The following is a 22,577-nucleotide window of genomic DNA, read 5'->3' on the forward strand; positions in this document are numbered from 1 at the left end:
TCCATCTTCCCACAGAAAATCCATTAAGGAAATATAAAACAGAACAGCTGCACAAGGACTTCCAATTGGTCTTGCTAGGAATCAATTTAGACCAGGGCTCAGCAGCCTCTCCCTCTCTCAAATACTAGAAACTGGGGTCATCCCATTAAACTGAATGGCGGGGGATTCAGGACAGAGAAAAGGAAGTGCTTCTTCACACAGCCCATTGTTAAATGATGGAATTCACTAACGTAACAGGTAGTGATGGCCACCGATTGGATGGCTTTAAAAGGTGGGTTGGACAAATTCATGGAGGATAAGGATATCAATGGCTATTAGTCCTGACAGGTCATATGACTATGTACACCAATTGCTGGGGAACATGGGCCGGAGGGTTCTATTGCACTCATATCCTTCTTGTGTGTCTCCCACAAGCAGCTGGTTGGTCACTGTTTGAACAGAATGATGGACTAGATGGACCTTGGTCTGATCCAACAAGGCTCTTCTTATGTTGCTAACTTGTGGCGCTCCAGATATTTTGGCCTATAACTGCCATTAGCCCTTGCCAGCATAGTCAAAGGTGAAGGAGGATGGGAGTTGTTGGCCAAAACATCTGGAATGCCACAAGTTCCCCGGCCCTGGTCTGGAAACACCCTCAGAGCAACATGAGAGACGCTTTCCCCATTACTAGAAATATAGGAAGTCCACTTAGTCCAAGAGCAGCCTGCCAAGGCCTTCCCCCCATTACCTGCTGCCTCTGGAGTGGGCAACTGTGTTGGCCTTGGGGGCTACTCACAGTGCCGGGTCAAGAGCCACACACATGCACACCTATACACATCCTCACACAAACTATCCCTTCCACCCACATCTCAGTGCATATAGAAGGGGAGCTTTAAACCCGCCAGTGATCTTGTCAGTGTTGGGATTAACTGAAGATGGGGAGGTTAAAGTCTCTCTCATCACCCAGTAGCACCAGTCAGGATCATTGTTTCCCTGCTGCCGTTAGAGTTGGGGAAGCACTGGGAATCACGAGTGGGGAGCAAAAGTCTGGACTGCAGGGGAAACTGGGTGGGCCTCAGCAGGCCGGAAAAAGGGCGGTGGAGGGCCACATGCAGCCTGTGGGTTACCCACCACTGTGCTTTTTCACTGTTCTCAACTGGAGATGCCAGGGGTTGGATCTAGCAGCTTCTGCAGGCAAAGGCTGCGCTCACTGAAACGTGCTCCCTTCCCCTCCTCCTTCATCTCTCTGCCAGGGACTGGCTCAGCCCTTGCACTGCTGCCTGTCCTGCAGCTGTCGAAGACACAGCAGCAGCCTATTCACAGAAATATAGCAACTCTTAATATCGCTGCTACCCTTTTCCTACTTCCTACAATTCACTATAAACCCATCCCCTTCCCCTGCACTGCATAACACCTGACTGTACAGGACACTCGCCTCGCGCCCTCACTGTGCACTGGATGCCTCTCCATCTCTTTGGTAACTTTCTCCCCACCCCCCACCCCCATTTGAAGTGTTACCAAGGTGTGCCATTTCTCACACTATTCTTTGCAGCTCAAGAACATAAGAAGAGCCCTGAGGCTGAATCAAACCGAGGGTCCATCCAGTCTAGCTCTCTGTTCACACAGTGGCCAGCCAGCTGTGGATTGCTGTGCTGGATCAGATGGCCTTGGTTTCAGCTTCACCTGAGAATCATCGAATAGCAGCGTTGTAAGGGGCCTACAAGGCCATCGAGTCCAACCTCCTGCTCAATGCAGGAATCCACCCTAAAGCATCCCTGACAGATGCTTGTCCAGCTGCCTCTTGAAGGCCTCCAGGGTGGGAGAGCCCACAACCTCCCTCGGTAATTCATTCTAACAGTCGGGAAGTTTTTCCTGATGTCCAGCTGGAATCTGGCTTCCTGTAACTTGAGCCCGTTATTCCGTGTCCTGCACTCTGGGAGGATTGAGAAGTGATCCTGGCCCTCCTCTGTGTGACAACCTTTTAAGTATTTGAAGAGTGCTATCCTGTCTCCCCTCAATCTTCTCTTCTCCAGGCTAAACATGCCCAGTTCTTTCAGTCTCTCTTCATAGGGCTTTGTTTCCAGACCCCTGATCATCCTGGTTGCCCTCCTCTGGACACGCTCCAGCTTGTCTGTGTCCTTCTTGAATTGTGGAGCCCAGAACTGGACGCAAGACTCTAGATGAGGCTTAACCAGGGCCGAATAGAGAGGAACCAGTATCTCACGTGATTTGGAAGCTATACTTCTATTAATGCAGCCCAAAATAGCATTTGCCTTTCTTGCAGCCATATCGCACTGTTGGCTCATATTCAGCTTGCACTCTACAACAATTCCAAGATCCTTCTCTTTTGTAGTATTGCTGAGAAATTAGCATCGGCCCATTCCAACCTCTTCTCCCTACCCATATCCTAAAGCTATGACAAAGCCCACATGACTTACGTTTTCAGGGATGGTGGGCAGTTTGCAATGGTCAGGGGCAATGAAATAAGCCTGGGGGGAAAAAGGAAAGAAGAGGACAATTTGCACTGGCTAGAAGAGAAATTGGCAAAGCAAAGTTAGTGGTGGCAGTATTCTATATGAATTGGCCAAATTTGTTAAGGCCAAGAAACAGGTTACACCAGGGGCTTGTCTATATGGCTTCTTTACCACGTTTTGGTTTACATGACGCAGCCGTCCATTCGCCTCAGCGCCGGGTTTTAACTGCAATAATGCGCATATTCGTATTCGCAATTTACCGCGACTTTTAGATCGGGTCCAAGTTTGCACCACGTTACGGCTGTGTGTCTTTGGGGGAGTTATGTCGGATTTTGACATGTGGGCGGAGCTTTGAGGGTAGGATAACGTGATTGGCCCATTTCCCGATTTTGCACCAATCCGCTGCCTCCTTCGTTCGCGCCAATTTTCGTTTGAAGTCTCTCTGCGGCGCTCCGCAGAGAAAGCTTCCTAAAACAAATTTATTCTCATATATATATATATATATATATATATATATATATATATATATATTTTCTGTACCACCAAATATGCGAAGCTCTCTGAGTGGTTCACAAAAAGAAAGAGGGAGAAACGGGCAGCCAGATGAGGAGACGTGGTCTGCTGCCTCCTTCCTTTCCCTCTCTAGCCTCGTTCCCCCTTTCCCCGCTCCCAGTTCATGGAGGCTGTTTCTTTGAATTTCCTTACGGGGAGCAATGATGGGAACAAAGCGGGAAACAGGCAGGCAGCCTCCTTCCTTTCCCTCTGTAGCCTCGTCCCCTTCCCCCGGTCCCACTCGGTTTGTGTGTTATATTAGTCTGCGGAGCTCCGCAAATAAGATTTATAGCTTCGTTGGCTTCTACTCTTTATCATCGTATATGGGGTAATGCGAAAATGTGCATGTGGGCATTAATTAATAACTCACTCTAAAAAATAATAATTCAGGAAATAAACCGCTGTTGCTGCTGCAGTGTGACGCTCTTTACCTACATTTGAATCAACGAAAAATCAGGTTTTTATTTAATGAGGAGCAATCCCGTTGTCGTATAGACCAGGGCCTGGAGATTCATGACTGATCTCACAACTTTCTTGAAAAATGAAATGCAGCTGTGGGGTGGTGCTAAATTTGATCAGGGAAACAATATGGGGGTTGGGGGTGTTTAATAGTCTCCTCCGCACAATGCTTTCCCAATTTAAATCCCCTTCCCACAGTATTTGCTGGGGGTGGAGGGCAGGAAAGAAAAATTACAGGCATGATGCAGGCACCCCACCCCTCCAGGAAAATAGCTCCTGGTAGAAGCATGAGCTGTACGACCTACTGCAGCTGAGGAAAGACCACTTTTTTAAAAAAGCTCCCCTATGTTAAAAAAAGGAGGCGTAGAGAAAAAAGCAACTACTTGCAAGTAGAGAACTAGGATAGCAGTTAGCAAGCTAGAAACGTCCTTCACTTACAGATATATAAAATTAGGTTTCTCCCACCTGGGGATTAGAGTGGTAAAGCCCATTCAACACTGCCATATTCTGTTTGCATAGGTAGAACTGGGGCTAATTCTTTATAGGCAACAATTATATCATCTGGACATCCTATGGGCAAGTGGAAGGAAGGCTAGATTGGAAGGCCAGATAGGCAGCATACACCGGACATCTGACTTACTGATGTCATCCCGGGATTAAAATCTTGGTTCCTGTCTTCTCTGCTTAGATCGTTCACAGTGGAAATTTTCAATTTGGTCATCTTTGGGTCCTTAGAAGAAAACAACAAATGGTTAGGAAGGAACATAGATGTGATGGACTGTCCAAACTGAATGCACAACACATTTACTAAAGGTATACAGGGTGGGATATTGTTTCCATGGCCAGATCTACACTACTGCTTTAAAGCGCTTTATAACAGTTATAAAGCGCTTTAACTGCTTTAAAGCGCTATAAAACTGTTATACAGCGCTTTAAAGCAATAGTGTAGATCCGGCCCATGTTTAGTTTTTCAAGGATATTCTTATTTATTTATTTATTTATTTTATTACATTTCTATACTGCCCAATAGCCGAAGCTCTCTGGGCGGTTCACAAAAATTAAAACCATAATAAAACAACCAATAGGTTAAAAACACAAATACAAAATACAGTATAAAAAGCGCAACCAGGATAAAACCACGCAGCAAAATTGATATAAGATTAAAATGCAGAGTTAGAACAGTAAAATTTAAGTTAAAATTAAGTGTTTAAATACTGAGAGAATAAAAAGGTCTTCAGCTGGCGACGAAAGGAGTACAGTGTAGGCGCCAGGCTACACTGAGCTTTCAAAACCATTCCAAGTGTTTCTTAAAATACTTTTGTGAGTATGAAATATTGTAAACAAAGCTTGTTTTCTTTTTTAAAAAAAACCTCACCACACTATGCTTCTTTCCACTTCTGCATAATCTGAAGATGTTATTTTTTAAAAAGGTATTTTATGCCACAGATTACTAAATTCTGTGACTGAACAATAACCCTTGCTTATTCCATCTTTCAGCCTTTCTAAGGGCCAACCTAGACATGATTTTAAATGCATCTTTGCATTTGATATGCAAGATGTTGTTGTTTTAAAAATGTAAATATCACTGGAGGGGGGGGGTGAACTGATAGTTTTCAGGATCACAACAAGTGTGAAGGGAAAATTTAACCCTTTCCTTCCCTGAAATTTGCACTGGGTGACCCCCCCCCCCCCCCGGATGGGCATCCATGAAATTCCCAGCTTCAGCTTAGGGATTTTCCTCAGGATCATAGCATGGAAGGGAAGGGTTAAATTCTGCCTTCTGTGTTCCCCCCACGCTGTCCCTACTGTGATCCTGATAATTATCACACACACACAGCTGACGCGATTCACATTGTCTAAACCAGTGGTTCCCAAAGTGGGTGGTACTGCCCCCTTGGGGGTGGTGGGATTGCATAGGGGGGGCGTTAAGAGGCAAGGGGGTGGCAGGGGGGCGCTTGAGGTGGCCTTTTCTGAGAAGCACCTCTCCAGAAGGTCTTAAAGCCCAGGGACATTTTTATGGGAGAAGGTAGTTTGGTCCCAAGCCATATAGGGGAAGAATCCACACATGTATTAATACCGTTTAAGAAGAGTCCTTTTAACGGTGAATTGAAATGTTTCAAAAGCACCAAAACGCTAATGAAGAGACATACCCTGCTTGGTGTGCCCCGCCATGCTGGCTGCAAAACAGAGGCATTTACTCTCTTTACCCTCCCTCCCTCAACAAGCATGCGGCGGGTGCTTTGGATTTTGAATAAATATTCAATTAATTGTTACTGGTTTGAATTTTATTGTTATCATGTTCCTTAGTGGGTCGTTGAAAACTGCTATTCTGAATAATGATTTTTATAGGGTAGGGTAGGGGGCACTGGGCATGAGTTTGTGGAACCAAGGGGGCGTTGACCTGAAAAAGTTTGGGAACCACTAGTCTAAACCCTACATGATAAATGCAAAGCATAGTGTCAAGTCACTAATCAAATCACTATGGATCACTATTTTATATTAATCATTGGGTAGCAAATTTTTCATGCTGCGAAGGAGGGATGGATAGCATCGTTAACTATATCAGAGGCCTATAAATCTGAATTTGCCAATTTCAGAAGTAATATACATTGTAATATCCTATCCCATCCAACATGGGTGGAACATTTAATGGATTAATCAGTTCACTTTTTGTTTGGCAGATAAAAGGTCCATCCAGTTAATTGGTCAACAATTGTTCAAGTTCATTATTTTTAATACATAGATAAATTTAATACATAATCCGCCCAGAGAGTTTCGGCTATTGGGCGGTATAGAAATGCAATAAATAAATAAATAAATAAATAATCTGGTTTGCTTAGAGTCCTACCCTTGCTTTCATCCTACCGCGTGTACTGGCTCATGATTCCTTCTGGAATGCAACCGCCTTCCATTGCTCTGTCTTTGTGCATGGAAGAGCTGCACCTGTTGAACTAGAGCCTCCCACACAGCTCTTTCAAGGCGCTGATCAATATCCAATACTTGCGGTCTGCCAGCACTAAACCTGATGCACTGGTGGGAACAACCAGCAGCACAACTGGAAGCTAAGCGCAACCCAGGTGGGAATCTACACTGATGTTATTCTAACGTTTTGAATAGGTTACTGTGACGCACAGCATCACGTGACTCTGGGTCTCCAACATTGTAAATGAGTCGTACTTACAGGTTCTATTTCTTAGTTCCAGCACGACTACAGATCCATGTGCCTTGTTCTACCGGTAATTTTCCTCCCCCTCTTCTCTGAGAGTAGCAGAGCTGCTGGGTTTGCTCCGCCCACTTCCTGTTCTCCTTCCTTCGCCCCGTTTGCTATCTTATCTGCTACAGCAGATAAATCACACCAGCGTTATACTGTGCAGTCACTGACAATTGTATGCAAAGGACTCAGAAGTTTTCCACCTTAGAATCTGCTTTTATTGTGAAGTACTCCCATGCATCCTGCCTTAATTTTGCTCCTTTTGCAAAAGATTCGCCCGAGCCGCTGCTGTGGGCGCAGGAGCAGGATTTTAAACAAATGCTTACATCTGAGTAAGCTTTATAGAAAAAGACACCAAAATTGGCACAGTAATTCAAATTCCAAATTTGAATCGAATTGGGTCATCGGTTGATTTTTTAAGATTTTTTTTAGCATTTCCCCCCTCTTTGCAAAGGAGCTGAGGAGCGCTCAAAGGATCGCTGTAGCTCCGTGCAGGAAAATTAACAAGGGTCTCTGCTCCCAGTCCAAAACGGGGCTGCTGCTAAAACTTTTCAATTTGGTCACCCATCCAAACCCTGACCAAACCCAGCCCAGCTTAGCTTCAGCAAAGTGGCTGGCTCCTATGCATTCAGGCAATTCACTGGGACTTGTGCTAAGATGTTTTTGGAGGGGGGTTGTGTGTGCTGGCTAGGAATGAGGCAGGCAGTGGGCGAAGCAAACCCAGCAACTCTGCTACTCTCAGAGAAGAGGGAGAACAATGGAAAGGATTTAACAATGTGCCCTGCAGTAATGTTTCAGCTAAACGTAAGTCACGCCAGTGTGCCCCGTGATACAGAGAACCAATACAGAGAACCACGTTAGAAAGGGACACTAGCAACGTTATAAGACTAGTGTAGATCCGGCCCAACTAGCTGAAACTCCTCTGCGGACTTGTCCAATTACCTAAGTGGTAGTTTTGGCGAGTTTTCAGTTGCACAAGGGATTTTTCCTATAAGCACATCCGTGGTGTTGGATGCTGCCCACAGCCAGGAAAAGAGCCCGCTGTTGCAAAAGATGGTGGAAGCCCTACTCCAAACTGATGCTGTCTTCAGGATTTTACATCTGCTCCATGTTAGCGAGGTGAATACTTACGAATTCAAGCCTGATAGGGCTGCTGAGGTTAGGCACAGGGTGGATATACAGGGCCGCTATGAACTTATCCAGTTCTGCAATCTAGTGGTGGAGAGAGAGAGGCAGAGGTTGGGTCTTGGAATGGGAGGGGGGGGAAGAACAGAAGCAGGGATGAGGGGAAAGACGACAAAGCAAAGTTGGTCAGGCTCTGAAATGGACGCAGAATTCCTACCTGCTTCTTGGCTAAGTTGTCTGCGACATAGTTTAGGATCTTGTAGAAAATTTCAAACCAGGGCAAGTAACTGTCGAAAGAAGCAACAGCATCAGGGGACCAGCTGATCACAAGCACTTTCTCTGTCTGCAGAATGTTCACTGTGCAATCCCTGCCTAGGGTGACCAACTGTCAGGATTTCCCCGGATTTGTCCGGTTTTTGTTCTTTCCATGGTGTCAGGGGGGATTTTCTATAATTTTCAATAATGTCCTGGAATGACACACCTTCCCCTTTAAGGCTGCCATTAGCATGGCAGGAGGGAATGACATGCTTTCTTGAGGCACATCATTCCCCCACCCCGAGCGCCAGTTGAGGTCTTAAAGGGGAAAGTGGGTCATTCGTGGACATTATAGAAAAGGCCCCAATTGGAGTGGATGGTGGTGGTGCAGAATGAAATCCTTTCCCCTCCTCCACTCCAATCGGGTTCTTTAAGGTGGCGGGGGAATAACGTACTTTCTGCAGGACTCAGAAAGCTGCTTCCCCCCACACACACACACTAGGTGTCCTCTTTTTTGGTTTCCCAAATATGGTCACCCTATCCCTGCCATCTCCATTTGAAAGGAGCCCAGAGGGCAGGGCCCAGGGAAAGGCTCTAAATGGCCACTGCTAGAGCTCTATTCCACCAGATTTTAGAGCGCCAAGCTAAGAGAGGCGCCGGGCATAGTGCAGCACTCACGCGCGTTGGCTGTGAGCCGGCCCGGCCCAAGGATTCAACCGGGCCTGGGCGGGCGAGATGGTGCCCTGCGCCTGCCCAGCCAAAGCGAAGCCAGGGACGCTGGGGTGGGGGTGAGAGACTTGTAGGCCAGTTTCCAGATTGTCAGCCTAAAGAATGCTTCTGGCAGCAACATAATAAATCCCACCTGCGAGAAAGCTAAGCGAGGGTGAACCATCATACCTGAGGATGCATAGGCAGGTATGGAAGCCTATGGCCAGTCGGCAGAAACCAAAGCGCTGTTTCCCGTCCATATCGGTGAGTGCAAAAGTGAAGTGTTGGACGGCAGTGCTCTCCTTAACCCTTAATAGGAGAGGGGGGAACAGTGTAAAAAGAGGTGACCGGGGGTGAGTAGAATACAATCAATCAGGTAAAACAACCCTTCAGTTTGTCAAAGGTTAACCAATTTATTACAGTATACATTGCTATGGGCAACAGCCTACTTCATCCGATGCACAAAGGCAGTCACAAGTCGATACTGTAATACATAAACACGTGACTGCAGAGGGGGAATAGGGTTCTACATAGGGGGGCCAAAAGAAAAGGATGGCGGAAGATGTGGGTCATGTTTATGCAGACCACAAAAGTTGAGGAAGGAGGGAATATGACAGAAGCTTATAGAAGTATGCATGGTGTGGAGAAAGTGGATAGTGAGACCTTATTTTCTCTTTCTCATAATACTAGAACCTGGGGTCATCCTATGAAACTGAATGGTGGGAGATTGGGGACAGATAAGAGGAAGTAGTTTTTCATGGCATATCGTTCAACTACGGAATTTGTTGCCACAAGGTGTAGTGATGGCCACCAACTTAGACAGCTTTAAAAGGAGATTAGATTAATTCATATAACATAAGGCTCTCAGTGGCTACTGGTCATTTACTTTTAGCATGTGTAAGACAAAGAAAGCCCTCCCCGAGAAAAGCCTCCCCCGCCCACAATTCTTTAATTGTATTCTGGGCGTGCCTCCAGATGGGAGGAGACAAACCAGAACTGTGGGTGTGGCTGGGTTTTTTGCCACTCTTGCCTCACGACTCTGTGGACAGGGAAAATAATCAACGGAGCCCACCAGACGACATGCTAACCAGAGGGTGTGCAGATAGTCAAACGTGCAGCCCACTGCGTTTCTCCGTTGGCTATTTCCAAGAAACAGTCAACCGTGGGATGGATTTTGCCCACAGATGGTACAATAACCAATGGTTGAGCAGGCAACTGACAGTTGACTCTTTAACCATGGGTTATCGTGTCGTCCGAACCCAGCCAGTGACTCATCAGAGATAGAGGGAGCATCCTCTTTTGATTGCTGAACTGAAAGGAGTGATTTAATGATCCAATCACACCAGATGCAGACACCGCAGAAGTAGCTATAACCAGCATAGTTTGATCGGAAGGGGACAGAGCCCAGTGAGTCATGCAGGGTCGCAACGGCATCCTCTTCAGTGGATGAGCACTTTTTAAGCTCACAATGAGCCTTTATTTTAGTTCCAGTTACTACAGATTGTTCTGGGAGACTAAAATGCTGCCCCACTGTTTTCTTAACGTTAACATTTTTAGTATCCTATTTACCTCCACTTCTTCTCTTACGAAGGGAGCACCTAATTATTATTCTAAACATTTGCTGCAAAAGCTTAGTAGTTTCCAATTAAGTGCTCTTGCTGATGGAGCTGTTTCTGTCAGCTGAGCAGGGAAGGGGGAAGTGATTCCCCTCCTCCCAGAACAGATTTTCAGGGGCCGGGCCAATACAGGGAGAAAGTGCTGTTGTGCAAGCGTAGGGTGACCATATGAAAAGGAGGACAGGGCTCCTGTATCTTTAACAGTAATATAGAAAAGGGAATTTCAGCAGGTGTCAATTGAAGAGGGTGAAATTCCCTCTTCATCACAACAGTTAAAGCTGCAGAAGCCCTGCCCTCTTTTGTATCTGGCCACTCTACTATAGCTAGTGTAGCTTTAACTGCTGTGATGAAGAGGGAATTTCACCCTCTTCAATTGACACCTGCTGAAATTCCCTTTTGCACTTTACTGTTAAAGATACAGGAGCCCTGTCCTCCTTTTCATATGGTCACCCTATGCAAGCGGAAGTTGGATTTCACCTTTTGTCCACATGCACATATTTGCTACCTGATGACTACAACATCAGGTTAAGACTTTCATGAATGAAAGAGCAATCACAGGCTGATGTTTTATAGCACTCCAAACACTGTGGCTCGTTTACATGTTCAGCTGTGAAATATCAGGTGGTGCATAATCACATGAAGTTATAAAGCGATGTACCTGCATAGGTGAACTGATGAACCTAGTGGGTGGGTGGGGGCGTTACGGGAAATGTTAGTGACACTCGGAGCGGACAAGAATTCCATAACGAAGAGCATCCCATGTCAGTGTAGGATTCTGCAGGTGCAGATTTAGATATTGGGAAGTGTGACACAAAGGGAGCTTATTACGAAAGGACAAATCCAAGTCTCTAGGGTGCTGACAATGGGTGGGAGAAGCTGTTAACATAGAGGTGCCCTGAGTGGGGTGGATTGGTGAGGGTTGCCAACTGACCAGGCAAAAGAAAAACCCCAGGCTGACAAGCTCTTTTGCCCTTTAATAGCAGTTTGATCTGCAGTTCCTGGCAAGCAATGCTTTTCAGTGCACAGAGGTGAGCTCATCAAATCTCTGTTAAAAGCTCAGCTGATGTGGCTGGTTGAAAAGTTGGCAGCCTTAAGTTGCAACAGGTAGGTGTGTATGTGTGTGTGTGTGAGTGAGAGAGAGAGAGAGAGAGAGTGGGGGAGCCCCCGTTCTTGCCAGTGATTCCATACCTTTCTATATCAAAGGGGAAGCAAAACCTGGACAGCATCTGTATTGATTCCTAAAGGAAGAGAAATGGGACCTTAGTTATTGCAGGATACATTAGTCTGAACATATCAGTCACCCACATAAGCACCTGGAGGAAGACTTTGGCTGGTGAGGAAAATCCTTGAGCATGTATAGAACACAACATTCATTTACAGAACAATCCTTACTTCCACTCAGAACCTAACCCTACACTACAATTGTCAACTGAGGCCCTCTTCAGGGCACCTCCTCCAAAGAAGGTTCAGAGGATGGCAAGAAGCAGGAGGGCCTTCTTGGTGGTAGCCCACCCTTTGGAAAACCCTCCCACCACTGGCACCAATGTAGTCATCTTTTCAGTGCCCAGGTTTCTACTCCCAGGCATTTTGACAGCATAGTATAAAGTTTTTACCTGGTTTCAGTATATTTGTTTTTGAGTGTTTTAAATTGTTTTGTATGTAAATAATTTCTATATTATGTTTTAGATTGTATTTTTAAGCATTTAGCCTTTTGCAAACCACCCAAAAAGCTTTGGCTGTTGGGTGGTATAGAATTGTAATAAATAGTAACAGTACTAATAATTCCCATTCAGTTTGGTGGTACTAAGAGTGTCATCAGAACAGCATTTCATTGCATGCTCATTACCGCCCACTCACAGATTTTCATGTGTCCTTTAGACAATGCTGTCGTCCTCCTGCGCGCCTCCCACTCCTTTTTCCATTGCAAAAAAAGACCTGAAAAATCTGACTTTTTCAAAAATGAAACTTGCTGGAAAAGCAGCACAATAAAAACGCTCACTCTATGGGCCACATGGTCGTTGCTGCTTCCTCTTTCTCTCCCCATGTAAAGAGATTGTTGCAATTGTGGGACAGGAGGCCATAGCAACGGTAGGGAAACACAAAAATCCCCCCTTCTGACAAGTCTCAGATAAGTATGTTCAAGACAAGAGCTGCAGCCTCTTTTGATAAATGAATGGGAACAAGGGTTCACAAGATGGGAAAGTTTCTTTTCCTATTGCTTATAATGTGTGTGTCTGCCTACCTGCCTGTCTGTGTGCTGAGGGATAGAGGTGTGCCTGGGACTGTTTTCTGCCCTTTCTAGATCCTCCTCTAAAATAGGGTGACCCTATGAAAAGGAGGACAGGGCTCCTGTACCTTTAACAGTCACATAGAAAAGGGAATTTCAGCAGGTGTCATTTGTATATATGGAGAACCTGGTGAAATTCCCTCTTCATCACCACAGTTAAAGCTGCCCTCTTTTAAAATGGACACTCTAGTATACCTCTTGCAGCTTTAACTGTTGTGATGAAGAGGGAATTTCACCAGGTTCTCCATATATACAAATGACACCTGCTGAAATTCCCTTTTCTATGCAACTACAGGAGCCCGGTCCTCCTTTTCATAGGGTCACCCTATCTAAAACCTCTCCTTGCCATCACACAATACATTTAATCTTGTATATTTTACTCAGTGTTGTTACCGCAGCCTTGTAGTTAATACCTTACCAGGTAGCCATATCCAGAGGGTAGCCATGCTAGTCCAGTGCAGCAAAAACAATGGCACCTTAAAAACACATTTATCCTTGCATAAGCTAGTTGTAGTAGCCATAGGTGACAAGGAATTCCATGCAGGTGAGTGAGTGGACTGGCAATGTCCGTCTGCTTGGTTTCTGTGCTGGCTGCAGAACCAACAGCTCCATCCCTCCTCCCAGAGCCTGCCTGGTAGAAGGCGTTTTTTAAACTAGTCTGCGAATAGGCTAAGTACCCTGCATTTCCAGGCTATTATCTTCTTAGCAGGATGGTTCAAAAACAAGCAGGCTAGTAACTTTTGTGGATTTATAAGGCTGGGTTCTAATTATTTCTATTTTAATCATCTGAATTCCAATGAGTTTAATAATGGTTTGCCCAGCAACAACCTAACGCTAAGGGTGCCAGCAAAAACTAAACAGAAATAGAAAGCTTACTGTGATGGCTGAATGGTGAATCCTGGCTTGTTGCATCACTTACAAACCAGGATTACAAACCAGGGTTTGTGCTGATTTGCACATCCTACCTTCTTTGTGAGCAATAAGCCAGGAGCCTGGCTTTGGACAACTCATTCCGCATCCTATTCCTGGTTAGTTCAGCTGCTCCTGCTGATGTTCCAAAGTGGGAACGAACAGGCTGCATGCACTAGCACAGCTCTCGCAAACCACCTCATCCTTCCAGATTCTGTGCTGGATGGGGGATTGTGTGAATTGTAGTAGAACCCATTTGACAATATCAGCTCATTCAGAGTAAGCCAGGATTCCCTGGAATTCTGACTTACTGTTGTGCTTCATAGAATCATAGAATAGCAGAGTTAGAAGGTGCCTACAAGGCCATCGAGTCCAACCCCCTGCTCAATGCAGGAATCCACCCTAAAGCATCATAGATTCATGGAATAGCAGAGTTGGAAGGGGCCTACAAGGCCATCGAGTCCAACCCCCTGCTCAATGCAGGAATCTACCCTAAAGCATCCCTGACAGATGCTTGTCCAGCATCCCTGACAGATGGTTGTCCAGCTGCCTCTTGAAGGCCTCTATTTCACATTGTCATACTGCTCTAACAGTCAGGAAGTTTTTCCTGATGTCCAGCCGGAATCCGGCTTCCTGTAACTTGAGCCTGTTATTCTGTGTCCTGCACTCTGGGAGGATCGAGAAGAGATCCTGGCCCTCCTCTGTGTGACAACCTTTCAAGTATTTGAAGAGTGCTCTCATGTCTCCCTTCAATCTTCTCTTCTCCAGGCTAAACATGCCCAGTTCTTTCAGTCTCTCTTCATTGGGCTTTGTTTCCAGACCCCTGATCATCCTGGTTTGTGTGATGGGTTGTTTTTTAAAGCCACAGGAGAAAAGGCTAAGAGGAGGGGAAGGTGGCAACTTCAGCACATGCTTGCAGCGATTTTAGGACTGAGAGTGGTGGAGTTGGGTAGCAACTTTGCAAAGGAGGACAGACCTGATCATCGAACTCCAGAGGAAACTGTCTGAGCACTCGAGGATCTGCACAGAGAAAGAGATCAGAGGTGAGCAGATGGAACACAAACATTTTCCCCTTCAGTTGGCTTTACGCGCAAGCACAGCTTGCTCAGAACAAGCTGCAGGCATCATGCCCATTGCCACGGCTCTTTATTTCCCTCCTAGAGCTGTTGTTTTAGCTCCAGGGTGCCAAACCTCAGGCCTGTGGGCCAAATCCGATGCATTTGGGTCCCAATCCAGCCCCCTGGGGTTTTCCAGAGCATCACGCCCCCTTTTCCTCCATCGTCTTGTTTGGTTGTTTCCTGATTTTCCCCATTCTAAAAGGCTGAAACCCCTCTCCTAAGCAGGGCTGGTGCTACCATAGAGGCCGCTCAGGCGGCCGCCTAGAGCGCCAAGCTAAGAGGGGCGCCAGGCGCAGCACAGCACTCACGCGCGTTGGTTGTGAGCCAGCCCGGCCTGAGATTTCAGCTGGGCCTGGGTGGGCGAGATGGCGCCCCGCGCCCGCCCAGCCGAAGCGAAGCCAGGGACACTGGGGTGAGGGTGGGGTGGCTCCATGTTCGGACTTCCGCCCGGAAGCCGCCCTCCCAGAGCTGCTTAAAAATCAAAGTTGGCATTTTTGTGTGTGTGTGTGTGTGTGTGCAAGTAGCTCACTTTGCCTAGGGCGCAAAATAGTCTGGCACCGGCCCTGCTCCTAAGGCTTGCACTGACAGCAGAAGCTTTAAGCTCGTACTGCAGCTCAACTGACCCAGTATCCTGTTTCCGATAGAGGACAGCCAGCTGCCCCTGAGTAGCAACATCTGTCTCCTGTTTGCCTTTCTTCCCTCTTCCCCAAGCAACTCATATTAAGAGGGAGCAACTGGCGTTAACTGGTATTAACCTCTTGAACATGGGAGGTTCCATTTAGCCATCATGGCTAATTGACTTCAACTAAACACCGTGCCAAGCAGAGAACGGCGTACTTGTGAACCGCCCAGAGAGCTTCGGCTATTGGGCAGTATAGAAATGTAATAAAAAAATAAAAATAAAAAAATAAATAGATAAAATACTTTCCTTCTCAAATGTAAGTAAATGTTTTGAACTGTGTTGTTTTAAATCTTTTCGTTGTGCACTGCCCAGAACGCCTCAGCAGTATAAAAATGTTTTTTAAAATAAAGGAAAAAGGGGGGGAAGCTAAAATACCCTGGCCTTTGGGGGTACGTCAGCCACAGCCCCTTGTTGTTTTGGTCAAGATCAGCCCTGGAATATTGTCCTCAAGATCTTCCCCAAAAATGAATTGCCCCTTGACCTGAAAGAGGTTCTGCCCCCCTGGTATAGATGTTGCTGAGCATAGGCTCACTAGTATAGAATTCACATACTTCAAATGCCCCTTATTTAATAGGAACAGGCTCTATTTCCTAGCACCTGTCCCTATTCAAATATAATCTTTGATTCATCCCTGGCTTGTTCCTTTTTTCCTTTTGGGGAGACCTTAATTTTATTATTATTATGCCCATACCTGCATCAATTGCAGCTCCTTCTCCTGGGCGGATGCCGCTAGACAACAGCGCATATAGATGCACACCCATGGGCCCGCAATGCCAGCACACTGCGTCCCTGTGATGGCCTATTCATAGCTCAGTAGAAGAGCACCTCCTCTACGTGCAGAATTCCCCAGGTTCTATCCCTGGCATCTTCAATTGAAAGGATCACACCGTAGGCAGTGGAAAAGAACCCTCTGTAAGTGAGACCTTGAAGAATCACAGCCAGGCAGGGTTGACAACTGAACAAAATAGCTGACCTTCCCATGGTCCATTCATAAGGCAACTTCCCATATTCTGTTCCTTCCATAATTGCCTAGTCAGATAGTATAAATAAGCGTTGCTTGTTGAGTTGCTGCTATCTATAATAACTACAATAGGATCCATGGTCAGATTAAACATTCTATTTATTCCCCCCCACCCCGCCCTAAAGAACTTGTAATAGTCAGCTTGCTAATATCCCCTTTCTCCAGAAAGTACCACAGGACTGATTTTTCCAAGATACAAGTACCGTATTTCTTCGATTCTAAGTCGTACTTTCCCCCCCATATAAACATCTCTAAAAACGGGGTGCAACAGTGGCTGTTCTGAACCAGTGCCTGGGCACGGTAATGGACTGGATGAGGGCTAACAAACTGAGACTCAATCCAGACAAGACGGAGGTACTGTTAGCGGGTGGTTCATCTGTCCCCCTAAAGGATCGGGCCCGTAGTTTGGGGGTGCTCTTGGATCCAGAACTGTCACTTGAGGCACAGGTGAACTCAGTGGCAAAGAGCACCTTTTATCAGCTTAGGCTGATATAACAACTGCACCCTTATCTGGACAGAGATAGCTTAGCTACAGTTATCCATGCTCTGATAACCTCTCGTTTGGATTACTGCAATGCGTTATACGTGGGGCTGCCTTTGAAAATAGTCCGGAAACATCAACTGGTAGAAAACAGGGCAGCACACTTACTAACAGGGACTGGCCGACGAGACCACATCACGCCAGTCCTTTTCCAGGTTCATTGGCTGCCAGTCCAGGTCCGGGCCCGATTCAAAGTGCTGGTATTAACATTTAAAGCCCTAAACAGCTTGGGGACAGGCTATCTGAAGGAACGCCTCCTCCTGTATGTACCTGCCCAGACCCTAAGGTCATCCTCAGGGGTCCTTCTCCGTGAGCCCCTGCCAAAGTAAGTGAGGCAGGTGGCTACCAGGAGGAGGGCCTTCTCTGCTGTGGCACCCCGGCTGTGGAATGAGCTCCTTAAGGAGGTTCACTTGGCACCTACATTATTTGCTTTTAGATGCCAGTTGAAGACCTTTTTATTCTCCCAGCATTTTAACAGTCTATAAATAAATTTTAACTTGGTGTTTTAAATTTGTAATTTTGCATTGCTGCTGTTTTTATCTGGTTGAGCTTTTATATTGTATTTTGTATTATGGTTTTATACTGTTGTTTTATACTTTGAATGTTTTTAATTTTTGTAAACCGCCCAGAGAGCTCCAGCTATTGGGCGGTATAAAAATGTAATAAATAAATAAAATAAATAAGTCACGGGTGCGTTTATTATTTCTTTGAATCAAAGCTTTTTTTTCTGTTGGTGGTACTGAAATTAGTGTGCGTCTTACAATCGATGGCATCTTAGAATCGAAGAAATACGGTATACTGTGGATACTGCAGGCAAAGAAGGACTTCAGTAATCTGTACTGTGGGTGCAAGACAGGTAGGTTGATCCTTAGTGTAAGAATAGGATGTTGCAACAGCATAGGTTTCCTTATCTTTATCTGTGAAATGTTGGAAATTGTATAGTTCCTCTTCCACCTCGTGTGTTACAGAAACTCACCCACAAGAAAATCTAGAGCAAAAATACTCAATTTGGACGACTATGGGGTCTAGCACCTTGATGAACCTTTGCAAAACCAACAGTGCTCCTTTTAAGTCCTAGTGCTCAGGACATGGAAAGTAACAACAACAATAATAATAATAATAATATATTTATTTCTTACCCGCCTCTCCCTTTGGATCGAGGTGGGGAACAACATTAGAACAGGAACCAATACATCTTAAAAATTCTTGATTTAACATTGATCTGGATAGGCCTGCCGGAAAAGGCTAGTCTTCAAAGCTGCCTTAAAATCACACACAGAGTTAATTTTACGAATCTCCTCCGGCAGGCCATTCCACAATCCAGGGGCGACAGAAGAAAAGGTCCTCTGGGAAACTGATGTCAGCCTAGTTTTAGCTGACTGAAGTAAGTTCACCCCAGAGGACCTGAGTGTGCGGGGCGGACTATATGGGAGAAGGCGATCCCACAAGTAACCTGGACCCAAACCGTTTAAGGCTTTAAAGGTGATGACCAACACTTTGTACTTTGCCCAGAAACTAATTGGCAGCCAGTGGAGTGATTTTAATGTTGGGGTAATGTGGTCACCCCTAGGTGTACCGGTGACCAACCTGGCTGCCCTATTTTGAACTAGTTGAAGTTTCCGAACTGGGTACAATGGTAGCCCTATGTAGAGCGCATTGCAGAAGTCAAGCCTTGAGGTTACCAGTGCGTGCACTACTGTCTTTAGGTCTTCTAACTCTTAACAACGGCAAGAGAGAGTACCTCCACTGCTAGTATGTTTGCATATTTCCCTTGCTGCTATGCAGCTTCGTCCCTATGGCAGCTGGCATTCACAGCAAGGCTTCCAGGCGAGAGGAAGGCACGGCTTCCTGGCATGTGTGAGCCTCAGCCCCTCTGTTTCAGGAACTAACCAATATACATACAGGAAGGAGAGCGGCTGACAGGAGGTGATGAAAGAGCTTCATGCTGTCTCTCAGCAGAGGTTTCGCACACATGCCAGCTTCCCTGGGTAGTGCATCTTAAGCAGAGATTTGCAGTTCCCCTCTTTTTCTTATTTTTAACAACCGCCCAACTGCCACCTCAAGCCATCTGGAGAAAAGCACACGAGGGAGGAGGAGGACGCTGCAGAAATTAGGCCTCATCACTGTTAAATAGGGAGATTTGGAGCATATCCCCAGATGGATGGGGATACTGATTGATTACCTTCTACAAGCAGAAGAACAAGGGCAGGTGGGCATAAGGACGACCCTTGAGGCACACACACCTACACCTACCTAGCAATCACCACCCAACATTTACTCAGGATGGTGTTTCAGGTCTTCCACCTTTCTTCGCAAATGCCGTGTTTATCTCACAACATTAGAAGGAGGACAGGCTGGAGGGGGCTCCATGCACTTGTTGGGTTAGATTTATTTATTTTTGGTTGCTCTAGACAAATATATACATTGGGTTGCCCCATTTTTGTTCCTCCCCCCCCCCAAAAAAAACATTTAGCCCTGAGGGTAGAGTGCCTCTGAGCATACGCACATACACTAAGCCACGGTGGTTAAGAATTTTGAGCTAAACATTATGGCTTAGTGTGTCATGTGAACCATTCCTAACCATGGTGGCTACATTAACCACAGTTTAAACACACTCACTAACCATTTGCTGCAAAAGGATTAGTAGCCTAACTATAGCTTAGTGTGTTATCTGAACAGGCCCACTGTGATCTTCCCTAGTCTGCTTATAGGATTGGGGTTTGGCCTTACTGCATAGATAATGATCAGGGATTATGGGAGCCATAGTCCAAAACCTCTGGAGGGTGCAAGGTTGGAGAAGGCTGAGGCAGATTTTTGGTCTGATCCCACAGGGCTCTCCTTATGGTTTTAAACAACCCCAAATCTCAAGCCAATCCCTAACATGGCGCAAAGAGCTTGGACTTCTATGGCTCTGTTTTACTGCAGATATAGGGCTCCATCACAGCAGTGTTATAGCCTGCTGTCAATGTGGGTTGTGTGCAAAGGACTCCGATAACATTGTCCATGTCCTGCCCTGACCTCCCTCCTCCCTCTTAGTGTTGTTTTTTGGCAAGGGGAAAGTCTGGTTCTTCCGGAAAATCGAAAGGACAACATGCAACCCTCAATGTGTATTTTCATCCATTGTTTTCAACCTGTTGTTCTGTGGGCATGTTTTCAAGGGGTGGAGAGGGGCGTGCCTTTTCTCCAGCAGGCATTTTCACCTTAAAAGAAATGTGGAAAATGCACCCTCCTTGCCAGCAGCACCATCATTTTTAAAGATAAAGAGATCAAAATTGGCACAGCGATAGCTCTTAAGGAGGGCTTTAGCCATGCCAAGTTTGAATCAGATTGGTACATCCCTTGATTTTAAGGGATTTTAAAATGGAAATTAAGCAAATGCTTAAATCTGTGTAAATTTTAAAGCTAAAGAGATCAAAATTGGCACAGTGATAGCTCTCAAGGAGGGCTTTCAGCATGCCAAATTTGAATCAGATTGGGTCATCCCTTGATTTTTTGGTGATTTGTTAAATTCCCCCCCTTAAACCCTTTTCCTGGTAGTGCACTAATGCAAAGGATCGCTCTTCCATTCCTTTGATCTTGTGAAGCTGTGGATCTTCAAGTTCATAAACTACAGATCTGCTGGTTCCCTTACTCAAAAGTAAATCCCATTGATTTCAATTGCATTTACACCCCACTCATACTAATGCATGTTTACCTTTTGAGTAAACTCCATTTAATAGAGATTTACTTCTGAGTAAACACATATAGAACTAACTTTTAATAGTGTGGTCACTCAGAAACTTTCTTTTTAAAGTCTTCAAACAGCAAACTGGGCGCGGTGTCCAACTATCTCCAACCAATGAACTGTAGGGGGAGGTACAGAGGGGATCTGGGAGGTGGGATGTGCATCTCAACGGAGGAACAGCGAAACACTGGTGCACACGAGAGGAGAGGTGTAAAAATTAATGAAGCGTAAAAGCGCAATGGTGCAAGTTGATCAGGCCTTCACACGCTATGGAAACGAGGGCAGATAATTCGAGTGTAAACCAGGGCAAACGTGCAAATGTGAATGAGCTCATAGACTGTGATGTGGATGCAGCAGCAATGGCACTGAAAAATAAAGAAGGCTTCATCCTTGTCCTGAGATTGTTTTCCCACACATCCCACAAGGGGTACCCCAAAGCTTCCAAAAAATCTGGCACACTGGTGCACAAATGTTTATTTTTCCTCACCCCGCTCCACTTCAAAAATACCACTGCGCACCCAGGTAGAGACTCACCATCATCTGCAGGTGTTGGACAGGAAGCTTCGAAGAACAGATCAAATATCCTCTGTGGATTTTCCCTGGGAAGACAAGAGAAACCATTGCACTCAGAGCTGCCCTAGTCATTGGCAAAACGTAGTCTTAGAAGGCATGTGAATTTAGGGATGCAAGTTTAGACGCCCACAGTATCAGGTTGTGGGCTCTCCCACACTAGAGGCCTTCAAGACAACCATCTGTCAGGGATGCTGTAGGGTGGATTCCTGCATTGAGCAGGGGGTTGGCCTCGATGGCCTTGTAGGCCCCTTCCAACTCTGCTATTCTATGATTCTTTGATTTTATGAAAGGTAGAACGAAATGAAGGTAGGGCGTCGATGGGGTGGGAATTGAGATCTCTTGCTCTAATGGAGTAGTATTTGGCTAATGTTTCTCCACCTGCATCATCATTTTAATTTTTTACCCTTTAAGGGTCTGGAGCATCTCCCCTATGAGGGAAGGTTACAACAACTGGAATTGTTTAGCTTGGAAAAAAGGAGGCTAAGGGGAGACATGATAGAGGTGTGTAAAATGATGCATGGTGTGGAGAATGTGGATAGAAAGACATTTTTCTCCCTCTCTCAAAATACTAGAACCCAAAAGGAGCATCCCATGAAGTTGATTGGTGGGAGATTCAGGACAAATAAAAGGAAGGACTTCTTCACACAGTACATAGTTAAATTATGGAACTTACTACCACAAGATGTAGTGATGGCCACCAATTTGGATGGCTTTAAAAGGGGGTTGGATAAATTCCTGGAGGAGAAAGCTATCAATGGCTACTAGCCCTGATGGTTGTGTGCTGTTTCCAGTACTTGAGGCAGTAAGCCTGTGTGCACTAGTTGCTGGGGAACATGGGTGTGAGGGTGCTGTTGCACCATGTCCTGCCTCATTGGTCCCTGGCCGATGGCTGGTTGGCCACTGTGTGAACAGAGTGCTGGACTAGATGGACCCTTGGTCTGATCCAGCATCAGGGCACTTCTGATGTCTGATTTCTCCTTTCTCTTTCCACTCAGAGAATGACAGTACCAGGTGTGATCCACCATAGCTTAGATCCACCATAGCAAAAGATAATTTAGAATGTATTTATTTATTGAATTTATATCTCACCTTTATGCCAAAAAATGGTGCTCAAGGCGGCTAAGAATAGTAAATTGCAGGTTAAAACAGAATCTCAATTAAAACCTAAAAGCAAATCAATTCAAAACACAGCAATAAGAAGAAATAAACATCACCTAGCCCCTTCAGCAACAAACTAATTTATGGGCCAAAGGCCTGCCTGAATAAAAATATCTTTGCCTCCTGGCAGAAGGACAACAAAGAGGGAATCAAGCTCCCTAGAAAGTTCTAGTGGTTATGTGATA

General features: G+C 45.6%; 1 protein-coding gene across 1 annotated transcript in view; it reads right to left on the reverse strand.

The window, feature by feature from the left end:
- Nucleotides 1-22,577, reverse strand: part of DENND1C (DENN domain containing 1C) — a 50,623-nt gene that overhangs the window by 25,155 nt on the left and 2,891 nt on the right. The window contains exons 2-9 of the mRNA XM_063119103.1: nucleotides 21,196-21,260; nucleotides 14,552-14,595; nucleotides 11,568-11,617; nucleotides 8,953-9,072; nucleotides 8,018-8,087; nucleotides 7,807-7,887; nucleotides 4,105-4,194; nucleotides 2,418-2,468 (exon numbers count right to left, since the gene is read on the reverse strand). Coding sequence (XP_062975173.1) covers nucleotides 2,418-2,468; nucleotides 4,105-4,194; nucleotides 7,807-7,887; nucleotides 8,018-8,087; nucleotides 8,953-9,072; nucleotides 11,568-11,617; nucleotides 14,552-14,595; nucleotides 21,196-21,260 — 571 coding nt within the window. The remainder of the gene's footprint in view (nucleotides 1-2,417; nucleotides 2,469-4,104; nucleotides 4,195-7,806; nucleotides 7,888-8,017; nucleotides 8,088-8,952; nucleotides 9,073-11,567; nucleotides 11,618-14,551; nucleotides 14,596-21,195; nucleotides 21,261-22,577) is intronic.

Source organism: Elgaria multicarinata, chromosome 3, assembly GCF_023053635.1.
Source record: "Elgaria multicarinata webbii isolate HBS135686 ecotype San Diego chromosome 3, rElgMul1.1.pri, whole genome shotgun sequence".
In the NCBI taxonomy this organism is placed as follows: Eukaryota; Metazoa; Chordata; class Lepidosauria; order Squamata; family Anguidae; genus Elgaria; species Elgaria multicarinata.